Below are 21,242 nucleotides of genomic sequence, written 5' to 3' on the forward strand. Positions count from 1 at the left end.
TCAGGCTAGGACCCCTCAAGTCTTCAGTGGCTGCCCGTGTTGCAACTCAACATATCTGATGGCCAAACCTACTTTGTCAATTAAAATCAGTTTATTGATTTATGCCTCTCAACAGAGAGGAATAGTCTGAACTGCCAAAACTGTATTGGAAGATTTCTTCATTAGTTTCCATTACAGATAAAAATTATCTATCATTCTGATATGCCAGTACAGCAATGGAGGATAAGGTGTGAAGGAGATGCAGAGTATGATCCCCCCACAGCCAGATTCTTTACTGATGAGGCTGTATGGGCTCTAAAGAGTTCAAGTCACCCAGTTATCAGAGTAGTGAAACTGTCATGACCAGTTCCAGACTCTAATTACGTGTAGTAGCTTCTGCCTTGCAGTTATTCTGCAAGTATCTGAACAACTGAGACAGGATGCTTCTTATTTAAAATGTATCAGTGCTCCCTATGAATTTTTACAAACTAAATAAAACTTGATTCATCCATTTCGACTGTGTCTGGGGTTTGTGCCCTTTGCTGTGATGAAACTGAGCTTGAGCTACAAACACATTCCACGTGCTGCAGCTTTAAGATTCTCTTCATCTTCAGAAAAGTGTCCCTCTTGATGTCACCTCCCTTCCTTATAAAATATGCCTGTTACTGCACTCTGCTGTTTCTGCAGGGCAGAGCACTCTATACACAGCTTCAGTGAATCTGCACAGAGCACACTGCACAGGACAAGGTCATTATTTCTTTGGCCACAAGGAAAACCTGGATTTACACACCCACAACAAGAGCTTGCTAAAAAACAATAACATGCTTGCTTTACAGACGTCAGTAGCTTACCTGAGCTGCTGCCTCTGTCAGGCCACAAAGCGCCTTGGAAGCAACTCCAACACATTCTCCAAAGACTAAAAGATCCCCAGTTTTTGCATTCTGGGAGATGCCTGCCATAGATTCTCCAAGAACCTCAGAAATTAAAAAAAGAAAAGTTACCTTCCCAACATGCTTCCCTACCACTCAACAGCAAGTGAGTCTTGGCTTTGAGCCAATTCTGCCTTCCAAAACTGTTAGTTAATTAACAACATCATGGAACTGTGGTGTAAGGGAGAAGGCATGCAGATCAACACTGGAGTGACAGTGCTGAGCATAACACACCACTACAGCACGAGTGACTATGAGGACAGAGAATCAACCCTGATGAATTTTGCTATCCTCCACCTATCATCAGAGCCACCCTGATGCTACCTACATGGACCACAGAACATGACAACCAGTCCTGCAGCTGTTGTTGATACATCCAGGATCATCTTTGACTCCAGCCCACCGAAACTCAGTTGAGGAAAAAAGCTCCAGCGAGACCTTATAGCTCCTTCCAGTACTGGAAAAGGGCCTACAAAGAAGCTGGGAAGGGACTTTCTACAAGCATTTGTAGTCACAGGATGAGTGAGGCAGTGGTAAGATGAGTGGGAACAGATTGAAGAGGGCAGATTTAGACTGGTTGTTAGGAAGAAATTCTTCACAGTAAGTGTGGTGAGACACTGAAACAGGGAAGTCATGGATGCCTCATCTCAGGAGATGTTCAAAGCCAGGATGGCTGAGGCCTTAATCTGCTAGTGGGAGGTGTTCCTGCCCATGGCAAGGAGGCTGGAACTAGATGGTCTTTAAGGATCCTTCGAAACCATTCTACAAATATATGAATGAAATAAAACTGCATCTAGTTTGCTGGAACCTTCTTCATGTCAGAGTACACATTAATTGTCAATGACTCTCACTGAACTCAGTTTATTTTCTTTTGAAATTCAAAATAAGGTCTGCCTGCTATAGAGCACTGCATTTTAAGATGACACTCACATCCATTAAGTGCTTTTTTCTTTTAGAAAAGATCTGAGATGATTCCAACACGTCAATTAAAAAGGGCACCAAAAGCAAAGCTTCAAAGAAAGAAGTAGAGCAAGATATGTTTAAAAATGCTTTCAACATTCCACACACATTTTCTGATGTACTGCTTTGCACAGAACAACATGACAGTATTTTATTGCCAAGCCTCCCATTTCAACTTTGGGCCATTTAAACATAGCTGTGGCCAGAATATGTCATGGAAGTACAACATGCTGTCTCATGTGAAGAGGAGGAAGGGGCAAGGGTATGGAACCCTCAACAGCACTGCATAGCAGTCACTTAATTAAAAATGGGAAAAGGAAATTACCTTTGAGTTTTCCATTACACTCTCAATGCAATCAAAATACGAGAGATCGCTCACAGGTTCATTTGGGTTATCCAGCATTCCTTTAACTGTCTGAAATAACATAAAGATTATTTACAGCCTGAAATATTGAGCTGAAAAAAACACAGACCATCACAACTGTCCTGCTTATATCAGTGTACTTGTACAACCTTGTCTGCAGCAAGCAAATAGAGCTGCGCACTGAGCGCACACATAGACAAGTGTGCAACACATTAAATGTTGCCCTGCATTAACTAAATGATGGTAACCACACATCTATGCACTGCAAAATGGCTGGAAGCATAGGCTAGTGTGGTTTACCTTGAGTTTGTAACGAGTAATTCATGTCAGTTAGCCATACCCAGCTGACACAAGGAAATTTGTTTGTTCATCAGTTGTCAACAGACTAACACGTGTTTTCAGTATCACTTTTAAATTTGGAAATGAAATTACAAGAGTGATAGAAAAATCAGCTGCCTTGCTGAGTATTGCCTAGAGACACCAGTGATGGTAAAATCAGTGAGTACAGGAAGAGACTATCATCTATATCTGATGTTTGCCTTCCACCTGAAGGAAATCTATTCATAGATTAGCCTTAGATTCTTTCATAACTGAACCCCTAAAATTAAGATACATCGGTATTAATGTTAATATCAGCTCAGCTATTGCCTTACAGTGATTAAACTGTGAGAACAAGGTGATGTGAAATTGCATCTATAAAATATCTCCAATTGCCTCTCATCTCTTTCTCAGATGTCACAGACATTGCAGCAACTCTTCATTGTTGTGCTCCATCTCAAAATAACAACAGTAAAGTAAAGTAAACAAGACAGAACAGCAAGATAAAAGCTAGCACACATTTTCCACTGACATACTTCTATTACTGCAACACCTTTGTTAATCCCTTCCACTGAAATTCTGGGCAAGTTTTGCTGCTGCATTGGAGGTCATACCATAAGGTCCTCTCTAAAGAGTTTTCCAGAGTCTCAAGGGAGCAGACTGACAGTCTGTCAAATCCAAGGTGAGAAACTCTTTCTATAGAAATACTTTCTTCGTAGGAAAACTAGAAATAGCAGGTGATGAATTGGGGAAACACACAGAAGAGGTAAGACCCTTTTCACTGTACAGAGAGACAGCAAGTAAAAATGATGAGAATGTTTTCCCTCAAGTTGCTAGGTTGCTCAGGTCACTTTGATATCAACCTTCAGTCTGATTTAAGGACTGTGTGGTTTTGCCTCACTTTCTCTTTTTTCAGAACTTAATCTATCTCCATACAGTAGACTTTCCTTGCTAACTGTTTCCCTCAGGCAAGTGCTTCCTGAAGCCCGTCTCAGGCTCTGTTCACAATCTGTGTGACCCATCAGCATTGTCTGCAATGGCTCCTTAAGTCTGTGCTGCCTCACATTTCTCTCCTAGGGTCTTGGTTTCTGTGGCTCATTAGCAGGGAATTCTCATCCCTGCTCTTTTGCAGATCTTTCCCCATCAGTCTTTCAGGAATTCCTGCAAAATGGTGCTTCATTCCCCTTGCTTGCTCCACTCCTATGTTCTGCAGTGACTTCAAGTAGCCATTGTAGTGGGGCTCAAATTCAAGTTTTCTCTCTGTTTTATTTGGACTTCTTGTCAGTCCCAGATAATCAGAGAAGGAAGTTCAAGTAAGCAAACACTTGGAGCCCATTTTTATTTGTAAGAAGCTTTGAAATGCAGTAATACCTCCAGTTCTCTGAGTGCATTGTCACATTCCTTCTGCCCAGGAGCTTGCTGAGTGCACAGTGTGATGAGCTGGTTTATACTCTCTGTCACAGCTCTAAGGAGAGTAGAAAGGTAAAATAAGGTATATTTTAAAGTTAACCCCTTCTTCTTAAAACTTCTGTCTCATTAACTGTACACTGCATAAAGACTTAAAACTTTGATGTTCTACTGCATTTTCCATGTTTGGGTGTTAGCTATGTGTTGAACAGTTCACTTAGAGACCTCTTCAACAAGCTTCATAGGAACAAAACTATGCTCATCAATACATTTGACAATGATCCATACCTGGAAACTTATCCCATCAGTGCAAACAACTGAAAAGTTAGTCCTGAAGAAACCAAAGCTTTGTCTCACACCAACAAATATGTTGGGTATCTGTGGCATAATTTTAGCTGCAAAGGTGGCCTCTATGAGAAGAGAGGCTGGTCCACAGTGGGCACAGCTGGCTCCAGACCACTCCAAGAGATCCACTGCAGGACACAGCTGAGCCCAGCAGCTAAAGAAGTGGCATCTCTGTGAAATGAGGTGCCATCAGTAAGAAAGAGCAAAGCCAACACCTGGCAGTGAGTCAAAGCCAACCCACTACACTGCAACAATGACATAACCTAGTTTTTAACACTTCCACAGTTCTGATATTAACTGAATCACTTCCCAATTACCAGAGTTGTCAAGCCTTGCAGAGGACACAACATGGTCTCACAAACATTATTACCATGCACCAGGTACCTGTCACCAAGTAATACACCCAATATATAAACAATCATCTTTGTAGGTGCAGTTTGGAAGACAACAGTCTAAGTCACATTCACAAGAATTCAGACACTCATCTGATTTAGTGCCAACACTTCTGTGTGTAATGTCTACCTGTCCTTCAGTAGTTTCCTTCCAGTTTAGTATATGAATACTCCATTCACAAAGTTAGATAACTAATGTGGAATTTTTTTTCACTGTGAGGGTAGCAGAGCACTGGAACAGGTTGTGCAAGGGGACTGTGGAGTCTCCTTCTCTGAAGATATTCAAAACCTGCCTGGATGCATTCCAGTGTCATCTACTGTAGGTGACCCTGCTCTGGCAGAGGGGTTGTACTAGATGATCATTCAAGGTCCATTCCAACCCCTAACATTCTGTTATTCTGTGAATAAAAGGTTAACACTGAAATGCAGTGTTATTTTTCACATAAAGACTGAGCATTTTGACTAACAAACAGGGTCCACAAGAAGAAATATGAAGTATGGTCAAGAGAATGTTTAAAGTAAGGGTGTCATCCACCAAATAAAGATAGCATTTAATCCTTTCAAGTGTTCTTGATCACAAACACAGTTAGTGACAGGTCACTACAACATGATTTGTAAACATATTTTATGGAAAATAATTATTCAGTTCCTTTTCTTTGTAAGGGATTGAGAAGCTGTTAGCCAGTGCCTTGTCAGAACACAGACAGTGAAAAACCAGCAGGTAAAGCACTCTAGTTCCTTTCAGAAACCAGGCTAACTCTTCAACTACTGGTTCTTATTGCCACCAAGGGTAACAAGTTATGCCACTTAAGGAACTACTCTATAATAAACAGTTTTCCTGCAGCCTACTGTCATTTAAATAGAATTACAAGTTCCAACCACTCAGTTAACTGTCAACAGCAGAAGAGTACAAAAATATAGTTATTAGAAAGGAAAGCAAATACCTTAGGAAAACCTAAAGCAAGCAATGCATCCTTACCTTGCTGCTGCTGCTAAGAGGTTCTTGGCATTAGGAGCCCCAGGATCAACAGACAGAGACTTGGCAGCTAGTAACAGCTTGCTGGAAGCCATAGAGATGCTCTTGAGGTTACCTATTACTTGAATCTGGTCCTCTTTAGTCTGGAAAGCCAGAACAGCGTAACATTAAGGTCATTTTGCAATAAAGACAGTGTGCTAAACCCATATTCAGAAACACACTTTGTTTATCTTCTTTAAACCACTGACACGCAGAAGACCACAGTCCAGAGAAGGACATGGACCAAAGACTCTCTTCACCCAGACAGGTGCCTCTAGCTTCACTCACAGAATGAAAAAAGAACCCCATATTATAACAATTCTTGGTTTCTAACAATGGCAGTATTCACAAAGCAGCAAAAGGAGAAACTTCATTACTTGTTGAACAAAGCTTTTGTTATCAAGAGTCCCATGTGTCTCTGCCTGGCACAACTGATCCGCATTATTCAGTATACGCTCTCTGTATTCCAGCATCATCTGCCAATGATCAGTATAAGTTGAACTCTTCTTTCTACAAGTCTGTTCAGGGGGTTATGTAATAAGATTGCATATTACAGAGATTATGTCAATAGCTTTTACTCCATATTTACATTCTGCTTCCTTCCTAGCTCAAGATTTAGCTGGGCATGCAAAATATCTGGTACTGCTTCTGTTCAGGCCCAATAAAGGCATAGAGAGAAGGCATTCTCTTTTGCAAGACTGGTCATTAACAACTAAGGTGGTTTTCATCCCCTATGTCAGCAGCATAAGCAAATCCACAAGGGCCACAAGATCATCGGCACCTGGGAATCTCTTTTCAAGCAGCCATTTCTACTTTGGACTTCACTGGATTGTCTCAAGAAAATGGCTAAAAAGATAATCAGATACCTAACTTCTACTCCACTTCAGAGACTCATCAGATATTCGGTGCCTAAATTACTTAATGAATCTAGAATCTGAATCACTACGTTTTCATGGAGAGTAATCAGCTTTCTTTGTCTGTTCTCTCTACTTGGCTCTGTCTAAAAAGCATCTCCTCTATAAAGACAGTTTATAAATTACTTCCAAAAACTGGTACACTCAAAACTTTCTGGCTAGTTCTCTTTTTTAAACATTTCTTTAGGTTTGCAAATTCCTCCTACTAACCAGGGCAAAACAGCCTGCAGGTATTTCTTCTGCAAGTCCTCCTATTCCTACTGGTACATGACCATTTTATATGCTGATATCTCTTACGCTAAATCATCTCTGAATGACGAAATTAGGGTAATTCAGTACATCTAAACCAAAGAAGATAAAACAACACACTTCCAACTTCAGATGAGTACTTAGAGTAGTAGGAATAAGCTAAGTGACATGTGACATTGCTGAGTTCTTCAGAAGAGAGCTCTGATTTTAAATCACTGAAGAGAAGTCCAAGGCCTTACTGTCAGATCCATGGCAGCTTAGCCATCCCTCTTCAAATGCTTGCTCCACTCTGCAGCAGGCTGACAGCAGAAAGCATGACAGACTAATATCAAGTCTGGATTCTAAATGCACCTTCTCCTCTTTCTATTCAAATGATTTGAAAATTAGCAAAGAGAGGTGCTAAATTTTGAAAAATGTTGCATAAAATGCCAATGTTGATCTGACTTCACCCCAGATAACCAATGATGGAAGATTGCTTCATAACAAACATCACCTGTCATATTTGGATAGGCTCACACTAGCAGATTGTAGGGTGCAGCTAGACAACCAAGATACTGCACTGCAAGATAATTCTTGATCACCATCAGCATGTTACAAAGATACTTACTTGCGCTTGGCCAGCCATTTCAATGCCAGCATCAAGAAATTCATCAAAATCATCACTGAATTTTCCAGAAGCTGCAGCCAGTTCACCACTTTGGCCCCGTGTAGCATGAACAACTTCTCCTGCTGACTGATTCAGGTCTGCTGCTGCCTGGTTCAGTTCACTCTGAGCTTCTTGAAAGGACTTAGAACTTGGAGGTAGCTGTAAGACACCAAATGCTGTACTTCATTGTCTGTCACATCACACTAAGTTCTCCTTGAACAAAACAAACATGGATCCACCAAACATTTTTGATTGACTGCAATGCTCCTTAAACTAAACTGATCACTGCTAGGTGGGAGAAAAAAAACAACTCATTTTCTAGTTTTCATATTCTTCAAAATGTTAAGTCACACTTTAAACAAACCAAAGCCATGGTGATCTGTAACAACAACTTTCATCTTGCCTTTACAAGCCACTGACACATTTTCATCTTTCCCATAAACCAGAAGAACAGCATTTCTGCCCAAGCAGCAGCTTCTCATAATCACATAAACAAAACTTCTATGAGGTATACTTGAGGCACACTATTAAATAATAATTTGACACATTTCTATGTCAAAAGACATCTCACCGAATCAACAAGCAGCTTCTTGCTAGATTCCCCAATACTCTTCAAGGCCACATCCACATCCTTTTGTCCAGGCAGACAATTTACACAGTTATTCAAGGAGTGAGACACTGCTTTTGCCACCTGCAACACATAAACATGCAAATCTGTGCCAAGAAAGGCTTAAGTGGTCATTTATCTAATATGAGGGACATACTACAGCCAGCAAGTCCCATGTTCCAATGCTGGTGAGTCCACTTTGGAGGCTTGCTGCTTCTTTGGTTTGCTCACCTGGAGTCTATGTGTAACAGTTATTTATGCTCAACTGTTTGACAGGAGAGTGTGGGCAAGGCAGCTCCACAACTGCTCCCAGCACCTGAGATAAAAGCTGCAGCACTGCAGATAAGGGAATGCCCTTGAGGGTAACTATGCACCAATCACAGAAATCTTTGCATGCTTATTTCTTCAAAGGCCTAATTAAACCAAGTATCTCCTCACAAAAATAATTACTTGAAATACAGGCCAAATTTAGAACTTTCCAAGCCAGTCAAAAAACCCTCTTACTTCTTCAAGTGTTCAAAAGCAGTGGTGCCACACAGGTAGAGAAAATGCATTCACTTTTTGAACGTACCATGAATACAAATCCTTCACTTGATAAGAAGCAGTTTTTAACAGCTGGTTCATTTTCATAGTCAAGCAGCCTGCTCCAATATGTTGTTGGTAAAAGCATTTAATGACATTTTCAAATGATGACTAAAACATCAAACTTTTCACCATCTGCATTAACACAAGCATGATGTGACTATAGCAGCTGCTGAAAGGAGTAGAAAGAGGAGAAAGAGGACGTTCCTTGCAGCCTTATTTTCTGTGCTTCTCTCCTTGTTTAATGCTGCCTTCTAAGGCACTTCACTGGGTGTTTGACTCACACTGCTGCTCAAGCCACAGCTTACCTGGGCTAACCTCTGCTGACTGTCTGCATCCCCGGGTGCAGCCAGGGCTTGCTTTGCCTCCTGAATAAGCATAGCAGATCCTTCCATGACATCTCTTGCTGAGTCCAACATTGCATGTGCTGCCACAGGATCAGTAGTAGACGCTGCAACCCCTCGTGCTGCCTGAGCCAACGTCTTCAAAGCCTGAGCGGTTTCTCGGGCAGCAACTCCTAAGTTCAAATTTCAGCAAGGATTCTGTTAGTACTCTTGAAGGTGATCTTTCTATTTTATGACATGAATTCGCAGGTAATGATGTAATTTCAAAACACATTTTCACAGTAAATCTTCAAATGTGAACACATTTGAAATACACAGCATCATTTGCCTACGGAAATGACTGCAGTAAAACCTGAAGCAAATGCTATACCTCAAAGACCACATTCCTGGCACAGCTCTGAACAGTGGCTGTGCTTCAAGCTATGGAGGAAAGTGATTGTCTGAAAAACAAGTGTACATGACTTGAGAGTCACAGCAGCAGCTCTGCTGCTTCTGAAAATGCAACTCTGGATTTTTTTACAGAGTAAGAGACATTATTCATTAAATTAGTTTCTGTTATATTACACATCTTATATACTACACATATTATATCTGTATATATTACACATATTAATATTATTATTATTCAGCTCTAGCACTAAGGTGTACAATTATGAATAATGGCCTCATTCTTCTCTATCTGAAATTTAATTCAGCCTTTAACAAAAAACAACATAGTTTTCTGAGACCTTAATTAGCACATAGTCTAGTCAACAACACATGCAATTCACGTGGGTGGTATATTGACTGAAAAAGTTAGAATCATGATGTTCTTACTGAAAGAAACCTACAGAAAAAGTTCATGTTTGCTGTACAAGACCTCTTGGTTATCCATATTTAGGCATTGAATATAATTGGAATGCTCTAATATCCCTACTGGAACTGTTAGAGAGCTAGGACATTACAAATAAAACACACAAAGTAGCTGTGTTGGCATTTTAACACCAGTGAATTTTAATGTTTTCTCTTCTGATCAGCTGAACAGTTTCTAACACAGAACCTTGAGAAGATAATGAAAAGCAAGTGATATGTCAAAATAAAGCCAGCAAGAAAGAGATAGAGTATTGCCTACACTGCACTTACGACCTGTTTGACTAATCACAGAGATTTTCCTGGATTCTTACTGTAAGAAAAAAAAACCACCAGGAAAAATACCCACATGTTTTGCTTTATTTAGAGCATCAGTAAGCATTTTTTAAGTTCAACTAAAGATTTATCACAGCTTCACAAAATCATAAGGTCTGATTGGTTTCACTGAGTTTGATGCTGCTTTCATCCTTTACAATGACTTTCAGTACAAAGTGAGAAGAAATTTATTGTGGCAGTTTCAGACAAGAGAGAATTATTAAATAGTGAATATAGGCTGTGAAGAATTTTTATGACAGAGTAACAGCAGAGTGTCATAATACAAACACTCAGTGCTTCCTTGAGCATTCAATAGTTTCTGCATAACCAGAGTGTAAGATAGAAAATAGGTTCATGAGCTTTGAAAAGGAACTTTGTAGAGCTTCCCAATGAAACAGCTCTTCTAATTGGATATTCAATACAGCTACCAGGCTACATTATTCAGTATCAGCTTCAAGTATCAGTATTCCTTCACCAGATACCCACTGCTAACTTCTGTCCAACTATGTGACAGAACTGAAAGCCATCTTACTGCAACTACATCCACTTCAAGTGAAGGAATCTTTAAGTTCAGCAGTTCTGATGCAATTAAATCCAATGGAGTGCCAATTGCTGTAACTACTTGCATCCTACACCTCAAAATAAACCCAGAATCCAGCGACCCTTTCAATCTTCTGAAAGGACATAGCAGTATTTCCAGTGGCATTGACCTTTCAATTGCATTACATTTGAGTTCTGTCCTTCAGAGTTTCAGTGCCATACATGTACATAAACAACAGATGCCTCAATCTGTTCTGATTACATAAACACAGCAGATTTCTTCCATGAAGCACATTACTCACACTAGCAATTCCCAGTAAGTTGCCACAATTTACTATCAGCATTTAAAACAAGTAATTTTCCTTGACTTAAGTAGCTGCAATAAGAAAATCTTCTATCAAGTATTTTATGGAAAGCAGAAGTCTCACTGGGACATTTGGAATAAAATACTACCTGTGTAGTGCTCGTTGCCTTGTGCAGCACAAGTTAACAGCTGGGCCATTGATGAACCAACTGCTTTGGATGTACTTCCCAGGTCCTGAGTGCACTTCTCAAGCTGTGAAAAATTGCAAAGCACATAATTCTTTGTTTAAGCTCAGCTAAAACACACTTGGGTTTTTTTTTAGATAGTACTAAAAAATTCCTCATTGCACAAAAACCAGTCTTTTATCTCAGCTACCAAGCACATGTACAGTTTCTTTGAAACCTGACTAGCATATCTGCTCTGAAATAAATAAATAAATTAGGTTAGATTAACGATTAATAAGTTATAATTAGAAATTGAAATAAATACATTCATCTGATGAGAAGGGAGCTTTGCTAAATAAAACATTAGGTTTTGTGAGTCTACCAGGACTAGCATTCTTAGAATATTGAGTTTTTAATCTTTGTCACTATTGATTTTTTTTTAAAGAAAACATCAAAACATTGCAGCTACAAATTGTAGGTTGTACAATAGAGGAGAAAGCCTTACACTCCTACAAGTAATTCTGCTACAGAACATGCTTCTAGCACAGCAGAACATATCCCTTTTAATGGGAACTGTTATCTTATCAAAACCCTGTCCATGTCATCACTATCCCAAGCCTCCTGACTTGTTTTGTCTCTAAAATTTTTAACAGCAGGCTTTGTGTGGTTTTAAATCAAGAACATCCTTCCACAATTACAGTTTCTCCTGGGAGAGGTTTTAGCTGTCCATCCACAGCTGCCATTTTCGCATCTTGCAGTTCACTTTTGAGTGTCTGGACTGTATTCAAAGCAGAATCAATTTCCATTGGGCCACATGCTTCATGAGCCTATGAGAAATCAGATCAATATCACTGTTAGCAGCTGTGGGTCACTATCAGAAAGAGTGAACGCTTCACATATAACCTCCCACTAAGTCCTGTGGCTTTAGGAGCTATTGTGGGCATTTGAAGCATTACACATCATGGATTCCAAGCCCCTGCAACATATTCTTAGCTTGTAAATACAATAACACACTGTTAAGAGCCACTAAGGGAATGAGAGGCACTTGTGTACACACACCTTCACACCAGGCAATCCAGGTACTTGGAAAGTAACTCACATACACACAAGTGGGCTTTCCACTGATTTTTTTTTTTTCTCTTAAGTTTAAGAATCTGTGCATGAAACACAGATAAGCTCTGCTTTCCTCAACTTTAGAGACGACAGTTCCAGTTCAGAATCACACCACTGACCATAGAAGTGCCATATCTGGTTTCTCTTTGACTTGTCAGAGTGCATGACATTGGCTCCCCTTTCCCTGCTCTCCTTCAGAAATAACAGTAGCTCAGTCACCCAAGCCATCTTGCTGTAGCTGATTAAAACTAGTGTTTACCTACCTTCTGGGAGGCCGTTCGTAGCTCAGCTAAGCTGGTAGCTAGATTCTTTGCACACTGGCTTAGCTGCATTGCTGCTGCTTGATCAGTCACAGTGGGGACTGCAGCTTTGGCAGATGCCACCATTTTACTTCCAGGCTGTTCAAAGAAGAGCAGTAAACACAACTGGTTTTACTAGCTCATAGGTCATTTCTTTAAAGAAGGTTTAGGATTCAATAAGCAAACTGCTACCTCCATTCACCCACTCATTTCTAGATTTTCTGTAATTACGATTTCACGGACTCCTCTGCTCCTTAAACACACACTTTTAGTTTCCAGCCTTTCATATGTATACTGCACCCTGTCATACTTCCACATTGCAGTGTCTGCAGCAGGACTCGTTTGTGCTTCACTAGTACAACTACTTCACTGGTACCCGTGTCATCCTGAGGCCTTTGTGTACTACTTAAAAATACTGACATATCAGTATTGTCATTCAGCATTCATGTAGTACAAGCAGGTCCATGTGGCACAGAGCAAATTTGTCTCAATGTTTCTATGTATTAAAGCCTGCCAAAATTCTAGAAATTGAAAACTGTAATCCAAGCAGACACTCTTTCAAAGGGTCTGCTGTTAATACAATTAAAATGCTTTGCTGATTCTCACCATCACCATATTACACAAAGCCAGCCAGAGAAAAGTTGGATGATCTTAATGACCCCAGAGAGAATAATATGGCAAAACACTCGAACAGATCAAGAGTGTGGTTCACAACATCTCTGGCTATATGGGACCATAAAACCACTGCTAACAGCAACCAATGAAAGAGTTCATTCCTACTCTACATTTAAGGCAGGACTAACTGGTGCTGACAAATTATCATGTCATTACACAGGCAATTGTTTTCTTCTGTTTGTTTCTTGTCATGTCAACAATAAACTAAATAGATTTGTTATCAGTGCTCAATGTTTTACTTTTTAAAGACGTTTTTGAAGAAGCACAGTGTCAAATTTTGTATTTTGCTGAAAATCTCAACCAAGATGCAGGTTATTATCTAAAAATCATAGTACTACTTCCTTTCATGAAGAACTTTGGAGCTTGTTGCTGCAACACTAACTTTACCTTCACTAAGAAAGGATACAACAGCATCTCACATATTCAGACCTCTGCTTAGAAAGATGCTGAATTCTCTTAATCTTGGAACTCTTACCTAGAAAGCAAGTGCTACAAAAATTCATGTTACGCCTCCATACACTTCTGTTTTCTTATTACTTTTATCCTTGATTTTGTCAAGAATACAGATTCAAAATAATTCAGCCACCTGAGCTGAGGAACTAAATTTTCCTTTACCTATGGCTCACAGTCAGTGAGGAACTTCTTCACATAGTTCTTAACAGTTTACTGCTTATTTATCACAAATAAAATCACACAAGTTGCTTTTTGCTCTAATGGAATCAAATAGAACAATTCATTCACTTCACCTGAAGGAAGTTCTGGCTGGAATTTATTAGAGCAAGCTGGGCACTGAGGTCTTCTGCCTGAGCTTGACTTCCTCTTACACCCTGCACCAGCTGAGGAATGTGGTCTGCAACATTCTACAATAAAGAAAGGGAAAAACTTTTGAATGCATAAAGACTCCAAACCCTCAGACACTAAAACAAATGATCTGACCAAACTGAATTAATGCATGACAGGAATTCTCAGAGACTTACTTCAGTGGTGCAATATTAACGTATTTCCTGCCCTCCACCCCAAAAAAGTGAACAAATACGTGTTGGGTCTTGTCTATCTAACAGATAGTCATGATCAAGATCAAGTAAGAACTGCAAATAATACAGTGGATCAGCCTGCTTTTAAAAAAGAAGCATACTGAAATAGTGGCTGCCTATAACATATTCTTGACATGTACCTGAGCTACCTTGTTTAATTCCAACACCTCTTAGCACTACCACCATGACAGGAAATAATTGCTGAACATTAATGTAGCTTTTAATGATGCCACCTTCATTGGTTTTGTTCTTGTTCTCCACATAACTGCTCTTCCATCCAGAAGGAAACCCTTTTGCATTCTATTGTCTTTTTCGGTTTTTTTGTTTAAATGTAATCTATTTAAAATCCCTAGGGCAACATTAGTCAGAACCAGAAATTAAGCTGCCAAGTGTAGCTTAAATACAAAGGAGAACAGTTCCACATCAGACTCTGAATTCTAGCTTTGAACTATAAACATGTGCTTGACTTCAGGCATGCTCTGAAATCAAGCTAGGAATCACATTGGCCCTATAGTAAGGCACATAACTTATTTTTTGCAGTGACTTTTAAGGCCCCAGTTGCTTGTAGGCTGAACAAGAGAACAGCAGGATCAGTGCTGTTAGTTACATGACCAATTATTTAAGTAACACATTAAAACAGGATTTCACTCCATTATAGTATAAATGACTACTGCTAATCCATTTTTTGTTGTGGAAAATTAAAGGGTTACCTTCATATTACAGCAGACCTCAGTCCCATTTCACTGCATGCATCATTCAACAGCCTGTTTTGACAACCGTAGACAACTCATCTTCTGAAGAGCACACTTGTGTGCTTAATGCATGGGCAAGGCTATTCATCAGTGTACAAATTTCTGAGACACTGGGCCACTCTGCACAGCTCTGCAGAGACAGTCCCACTCAAATTTTACTTAATGTACTTGCTTCAGGTAAATTGCTTGTTACTCAAAAGATACATGCTGAGGTACATAAGCATGTCAATCCTTTCTAGTGGGGTGTTGGCAGGTGTATTTGTAACAGTCAAGCACTTAGAGTAGCTCAGCTTGTCAAAGCTCAGCTCTCTGCACAGTAATGCCGGGAAGCTATGGATAATATAGTAAATGAGGGCTCTCCAGAATCCATACAGATGAACACGAGTGGGGCTGGGTTTTAAACAAAACAGTATTATTACAGAAATATTACTACAGAAGGTGCAACAGTGTTATTATAGAAGGTGATCCTTACTTCCCCATAAAGCAGTTATTTGTCAGTGCAACACATTTACCTTACAGCTCTGCACAAGTTGCTGGTGGGCTGCTGTGTTCTTATTTGAAACAGCTGCGTTCTGAGAAGCTGCGATAGTCTGAGTAGCAGCAGCCGCAGCTTGTTTAGCTGCAATCTTTGAAGAAAATGAAACAGAGTTAAATCGGTGGTAAAAGTCTTGAGCAATTCGAAGGATGAAATACAGGTTAACTTCGACAGTAACAGCTTCAACAGACCAGTGAATTACATCTCTTGATTAATTTGATTTGCCTTAAGGGAATTCAAGACTGCTCTTCCCTCAAGATGAAAATCATCTGAACACTTATCTAGCTCTAACTTGCCAATAAAGAAAAAGGTTGAACTACAAGTATTCTAAAGCTCTTACTTGTCCATAGCTTAGATTGCAATATGGCCAAAAGAGAACAGAAATGGCGTGATTAGTTCCTTACAAAGAAGGCCATAGAAAATAGGAAAAGTACCTACAGTGCTTTTCACTGCTACATTAACATCTCTGACCAAAGACTCAAGGGAGCCAGTTTCTACAGAGACGGCTCTCTGGCAAAAGACATGAAAATGCTGCAGAGGTACAAAATATTTATATTACTTAGACTAAATGCACTGAGAAGACCCTTCAAACATCTAGGAGTGCTTTTATCAACCTCACTCTATTAAAAAGTCAACAATTTATCCAAGGTATTCAAGTAGTTTGTACAATACTTCAACTCACCCACTAAATATAGACAAGCAAGAAGTATTTCATTTCATCATCACATATTTTGGTCCTTTGTAAAGCAGTACATATAACAACAACAAAGCAAAGTCCTTTCTATAAGGCTTTCTCACATGCAGATGGAAAACTGACACATTAGCCTTTATTTCCCCAAACACTCCTGATTTTCGGTTCTAGCCAGATACAGTAATTTAAGTGCACTTCTGGAACATGATTCCCTACTTAGATCTCATGTTTTTAATCTCACTGCACCTGATTCAGACTATTGTAAAACTACATTTGAAAACTAAGAATTACAAAAGGCTTCTTTTTCCAATCTGCCTTCTCTGCATTTTAGTTGAAAATAGGAAGATCAAAACTTGCCTACAAGACCAAGTTCAGAGATATTTAATTGTTAGTGCACAGTAAATGGCCTTCCCCCTCCCTTGGCTGTGCTACCAGGTATGTTGTGTCTTTCCAGTTTCCTTTTTGGTCACTGAATTCTCTGAAAAGCTTACCAGTTTAATTGGATGTGTTGCAATTCAATACATCTTTGTATGGAGATTCACATATAACTCTGTCAGATATACTAGTAACACCATCAAATGATATCATGTGTAAATGATAGATTATACGGATTATACAGTAATGAAGTAGTTTCAGCTCAGCTGTTTGAAACCTCAGCTGTGTAATGTTATGACTAAGCCGCTATTAAAAGCCTTCTAAATCAAATTCTTACCTAATTTTATTATAGCTGTGATACAAATTGCTCCATTTTCTGAGGACTATGGCATGATATATATATTAGCATCTCCAATCCCAAACACTGTGCCCTGGCTCTGAGCTTACAGTGCTCTCATTTCTGTGCTTAGCACTCTTCCTGAAATAAGCATTTCTACTGCTTTGAATTATCAACAGACATTAATTATGAAAATGGAATAAACTGAAAACTTAGCAAATATTTAGTTTCCAACCTCTAATCTGTTGACAATTTTCTTCTTGATGGCATTCTGAGCAGCAGCATTTGTAGCAACCCGCAGTCCCTCTGCTGCTTCCCTCAGACGCTGCTGTTGATCCTCATTTTCTGGATTGGCTGCTGCTCCCTGCACAAAATTTCAGAGCAAATAACTCAGTAAAAGTTCCTGGACAAAATGTAGATTACTATCAAGGTTTTAGTTCCAGATAGTGTTTTCTACGTCAGCCTTAATATTCCTTATACTATTCTAACTGAAGTTAGAAGAACATGAAAATGTTACAAGTCTTTGAAGTGGAGAGTTTATTATTCGTGTGAGATTGTTACTATATGTGTCAGGTACTTTGAGGAAGAGAGTTGAATATTTGCTTCATGGGCTGCTTCAGGTACTTGGGAAAAAAGCATCAGTAAACTGCTTCCACTGTGACCTGCAATAATCTCCTTTGATAAACATAGGTTTCAAAAACCAGCTTTTAAAATTCCCTATTCGATATGCCTTTCAGTAACTGCAGTCCAAACCTTGAGACTTAACACAATGGTCTGAGAGAAATCAAGGATATGCTTAGAAGCCTGGTATATATGCCTTCTAGAGCCCTGGCAGAAAGGCTGCACCTCATCTGGAAAAACGTTTAAATGTAGGATCTGGGAAGCAATTGAAAGAATATACTCCTCCTCAGTGGATTTAAATAGGTGTCTAGCATGGAAAGGAAAAGTTAGAGATTTCCTCTCTTGTAAGAATAGAGAAATAGGGGGGGAGGAACAAAATGAGTAGTATTCCCTAGGCAGAAGAAACTTCCTAAGACACTGGCACAGTCACATCATTAACAGCTTTTGCAAGAGGCATTTGTAAGAGATTGCTACAGGTTGATTGTTCCATTTGAATCAGTAGACCGGCAAAAGGCTTTGCATCACAGTGGTTACGGCTGGTGACAATTGCCCTAGATGGCTTGAGTCACAACCACCCTGCACAGAGCAAAGCAGTGCAAGATTGATTTTTAAAACAAAAAAAACTCACAGGTAACTAATACTTGATCTACTTTTTCCTGAACCTATCTAAGGTAAATCACTAAACGAAGAACATCTACAGGATAAGTATAAACCACCTTCTACTATCAGCCAGATCCTATCTCTAATGTCCCACATACCATTGCTTCATGTACAACCAATTTTAAGCTGACAGTTTATTTCTCTGGTACCTTTGCAGCTTCAACCATGCGGGCAGTAGAATCTGCCAGGAGCTTTGCAGCGGCCAGAAGCTTCTTAGAGTTGTCCATGTCAATTTCTGCTTCAGCGTCTGACCTCATGGCATTGACAAGATCAGAAGTGGCTTGAGCCAGTACCCTGGCCTGCCGCACCATTTCACCTGTGGTATACGAACATATTTTCACTTCCCTTCTCTCAGCATTTCAGTTTCAAAAGTCATCTCAACAAGCTGAAAATCACATTATATTTGCTGATGTATTCTTTAGACTTGAAAATCATATACAAGTAGTTCATAATTTAGAAGATTTTGTTTATGAACCTTGATCACAACACAAGTGAAAGAAACTGCTATAAAGGCGATGAAGAAATAATGTGGCGTTTGCATTCTAGATAGCAAGACAACCTCCTCAAATCAATGCCTACAGTAATTCTGAATATACAGTTTAAGGAAACTCCTAGCCTTATAAAGATTAGTAATTATGCCGTCAAATTACAGAGAGGGTTTCAGTCCTTTAATAAAAACTACCCATCTTTCACCTATTCTTCTTTTTGGGCAATTATCTTTTATCTATTATGAACTAAATTAAAAGCTGTCAGAAGAGACTCAGCATCAATTAGGTGGTTTTGGACAAAAGTAAGGTGTACACAGAAGATACTGGAATCATGCTCTGGTGATGGTGAAGTACAAAGACAAAACAGCAATGCTGCTGAAGAGGTGACGTGCAGAGAGGGAACAGCGGTGCTTCTGAAGTGGACACATACTCTTTCTAGTGCCAATTAATTTGGTTGTTAAAATACACACTTGAACTCCTTCATAACAGACTTGAACCCATGAAGCCTCTGGCTTCCTGTATATCATCAAATCCATACATGTTTGGGTCCAAGACCTTATTCTTTTAAATCACAGAATGGTTTAGGTTGAAAGGGACCTCAAACACCATCCAGTTCCAACCCCCCACCAGAGGCAGGGACACCTCCCACTAGAACAGGTTGCTCAATGCTTCATCCAACCTGGCCTTGAACACCTCCAGGGAGGGAGCATCCACAACACCTGTAGGCAACCTGTTCCAGTGTTTCAACACCCTCGCTGTAAAGAACTATCTCCTAATATCTAGTTTTAATCTCCCCTCTTCCAGTTTAAACCCATTAATCCTTGTTCTGTCATTACATGACCTTGTAAATAGTCCCTCCCCAGCCCTCCTGTATACTCCATTCAGATACTGGAAGGCTACTATAAGGTCTCCTTGAAGCCTTCTCTTCTCCAGGCTGAAAAGCCCCAGCTCTTGTAGGCTGTCCTAATAGGAGAGGTGCTTCAGCCCTCGGATCATCTTCATGGCCCTCCTCTGCACTTGCTCTAATAGTTTGATGTTCTTCTTATGCTGGGGGCTGCAGAACTGCAAACAGTACTACATGCTTTTTAGGCTCTTCAAAAACCATGGGAATGAAAATGAAATCAGCATTTTTCTCATGTTTGAAGGTGACCTGTGGATTTCAGAATTTAGTGTCTTCTCACCAGGCTCCTCTGGTCAGGCAGAGGCAGGAAAAAAACTTTAGGCTAGGAAAAGTGAAGTTTTACAGCTGTTTTCAATGACTTCCCAGTGTACAATTTTACAATTAAAATTTCTCCAACAATAAGTAACTCAGCTTCCAGTCCAAATATTCCACATTAAAAAATGCAGGAACTTACCAGCATCTCCCATGGAACTGAAAATATTCTCTGTGACACACATAATGGTATCTGTTGCCTGGTCATAGCGTCCAATAGGCTCTCCTCTGCTGGCAAACTGACGGACATGCTGCAATAGGTCATTCAGGGCTTGGCTGACAATGCTGGCAGCTGCACTGACCTGCTTCAGTAACTCAGTGTCATCTGTGGCAGCCTGGCAGGCCCTTACACAGTTCTCCACTGAGCGGTCTACCAGTTTTCCTGCCTCAATCAGCTGTTCCTGACACACTGGAGAACTAATGGTGGGACTCACAACCTGCATGGGGAGAGGATACAAAGCATTCAGAAAAAGGCATATCTGACCATTTCCTAACTACTAACAGTTAAGCAGGTACTACATTAGTTTCAGTTCTTTGACTTATCTACTTTCCTCAGATAGAAAACCCAAATACTGTGCATTTGAACACATAGCTTCAGACATATAGACTATGAATCTGGGCTCTGCATATCATGAATTTAATCTCAATTTAGATTCTGAGAGTGCAGGCTCCTACTTGGTTACATGCATCTTCAGCAGCTACTGAATTAAGGAAATACAAGACAGTTTCCTTGAAGGCAGGTATCAGCCAAACTCCTCCAGAGAAACTATGTCCACTGGTAGACCTCTGTGCCCTGGAATTCCATACAAAATTGATTCCTAATTAGAATTGGTCTTAAAAAGGCTTCATAGATCAGGCTTTCATGTGCTGAAATAAAAGGAGTGCCTGGCACAAGCACTGTGTTTAAATAAAAGGAGTGCCAGACAAGATTCCACTTCTGAAGCCACCAGACAAGTAATAAACCCCTTAGTTTGTAGATTAGAAATAACCCTCCCCCCTTCTGTTGAGGTCTATCCTAACAGCATTTAGCAATGAGACAACTGTGCATCTCCTACAAGGAAAACAGGATGCCACTGTGTGTCTTATGCCATATTGGAGAAATGCATAAGCAATAACGACATCAAGTCCAAATAATGAAAATTCATATATGTATTACAAAAAACCCTTGCAGCAAGAAATAAAAAAGTAGGAAACTCTAAAGCCTAATACTGGCTATTAATTTTAAC

General features: G+C 39.8%; 1 protein-coding gene across 4 annotated transcripts in view; it reads right to left on the reverse strand.

Annotated features, from left to right (window-relative positions):
- The window catches only part of TLN2 (talin 2), a 164,418-nt gene that overhangs the window by 46,505 nt on the left and 96,671 nt on the right, over positions 1 to 21,242 (reverse strand). For all 4 annotated transcript variants that reach the window (XM_064157421.1, XM_064157422.1, XM_064157423.1 and 1 more), the window contains 15 exons: positions 20,159 to 20,453; positions 18,465 to 18,631; positions 17,270 to 17,398; positions 15,609 to 15,722; positions 14,057 to 14,170; positions 12,600 to 12,734; positions 11,922 to 12,050; positions 11,209 to 11,311; positions 9,016 to 9,224; positions 8,090 to 8,209; positions 7,480 to 7,677; positions 5,674 to 5,813; positions 3,922 to 4,015; positions 2,194 to 2,283; positions 831 to 953 (listed from right to left, as the gene is read on the reverse strand). In XM_064157421.1, coding sequence (XP_064013491.1) covers positions 831 to 953; positions 2,194 to 2,283; positions 3,922 to 4,015; positions 5,674 to 5,813; positions 7,480 to 7,677; positions 8,090 to 8,209; positions 9,016 to 9,224; positions 11,209 to 11,311; positions 11,922 to 12,050; positions 12,600 to 12,734; positions 14,057 to 14,170; positions 15,609 to 15,722; positions 17,270 to 17,398; positions 18,465 to 18,631; positions 20,159 to 20,453 — 2,160 coding nt within the window. The remainder of the gene's footprint in view (positions 1 to 830; positions 954 to 2,193; positions 2,284 to 3,921; positions 4,016 to 5,673; positions 5,814 to 7,479; positions 7,678 to 8,089; positions 8,210 to 9,015; positions 9,225 to 11,208; positions 11,312 to 11,921; positions 12,051 to 12,599; positions 12,735 to 14,056; positions 14,171 to 15,608; positions 15,723 to 17,269; positions 17,399 to 18,464; positions 18,632 to 20,158; positions 20,454 to 21,242) is intronic.

This window comes from Pogoniulus pusillus, chromosome 17, assembly GCF_015220805.1.
Source record: "Pogoniulus pusillus isolate bPogPus1 chromosome 17, bPogPus1.pri, whole genome shotgun sequence".
NCBI classification, from domain to species: Eukaryota; Metazoa; Chordata; class Aves; order Piciformes; family Lybiidae; genus Pogoniulus; species Pogoniulus pusillus.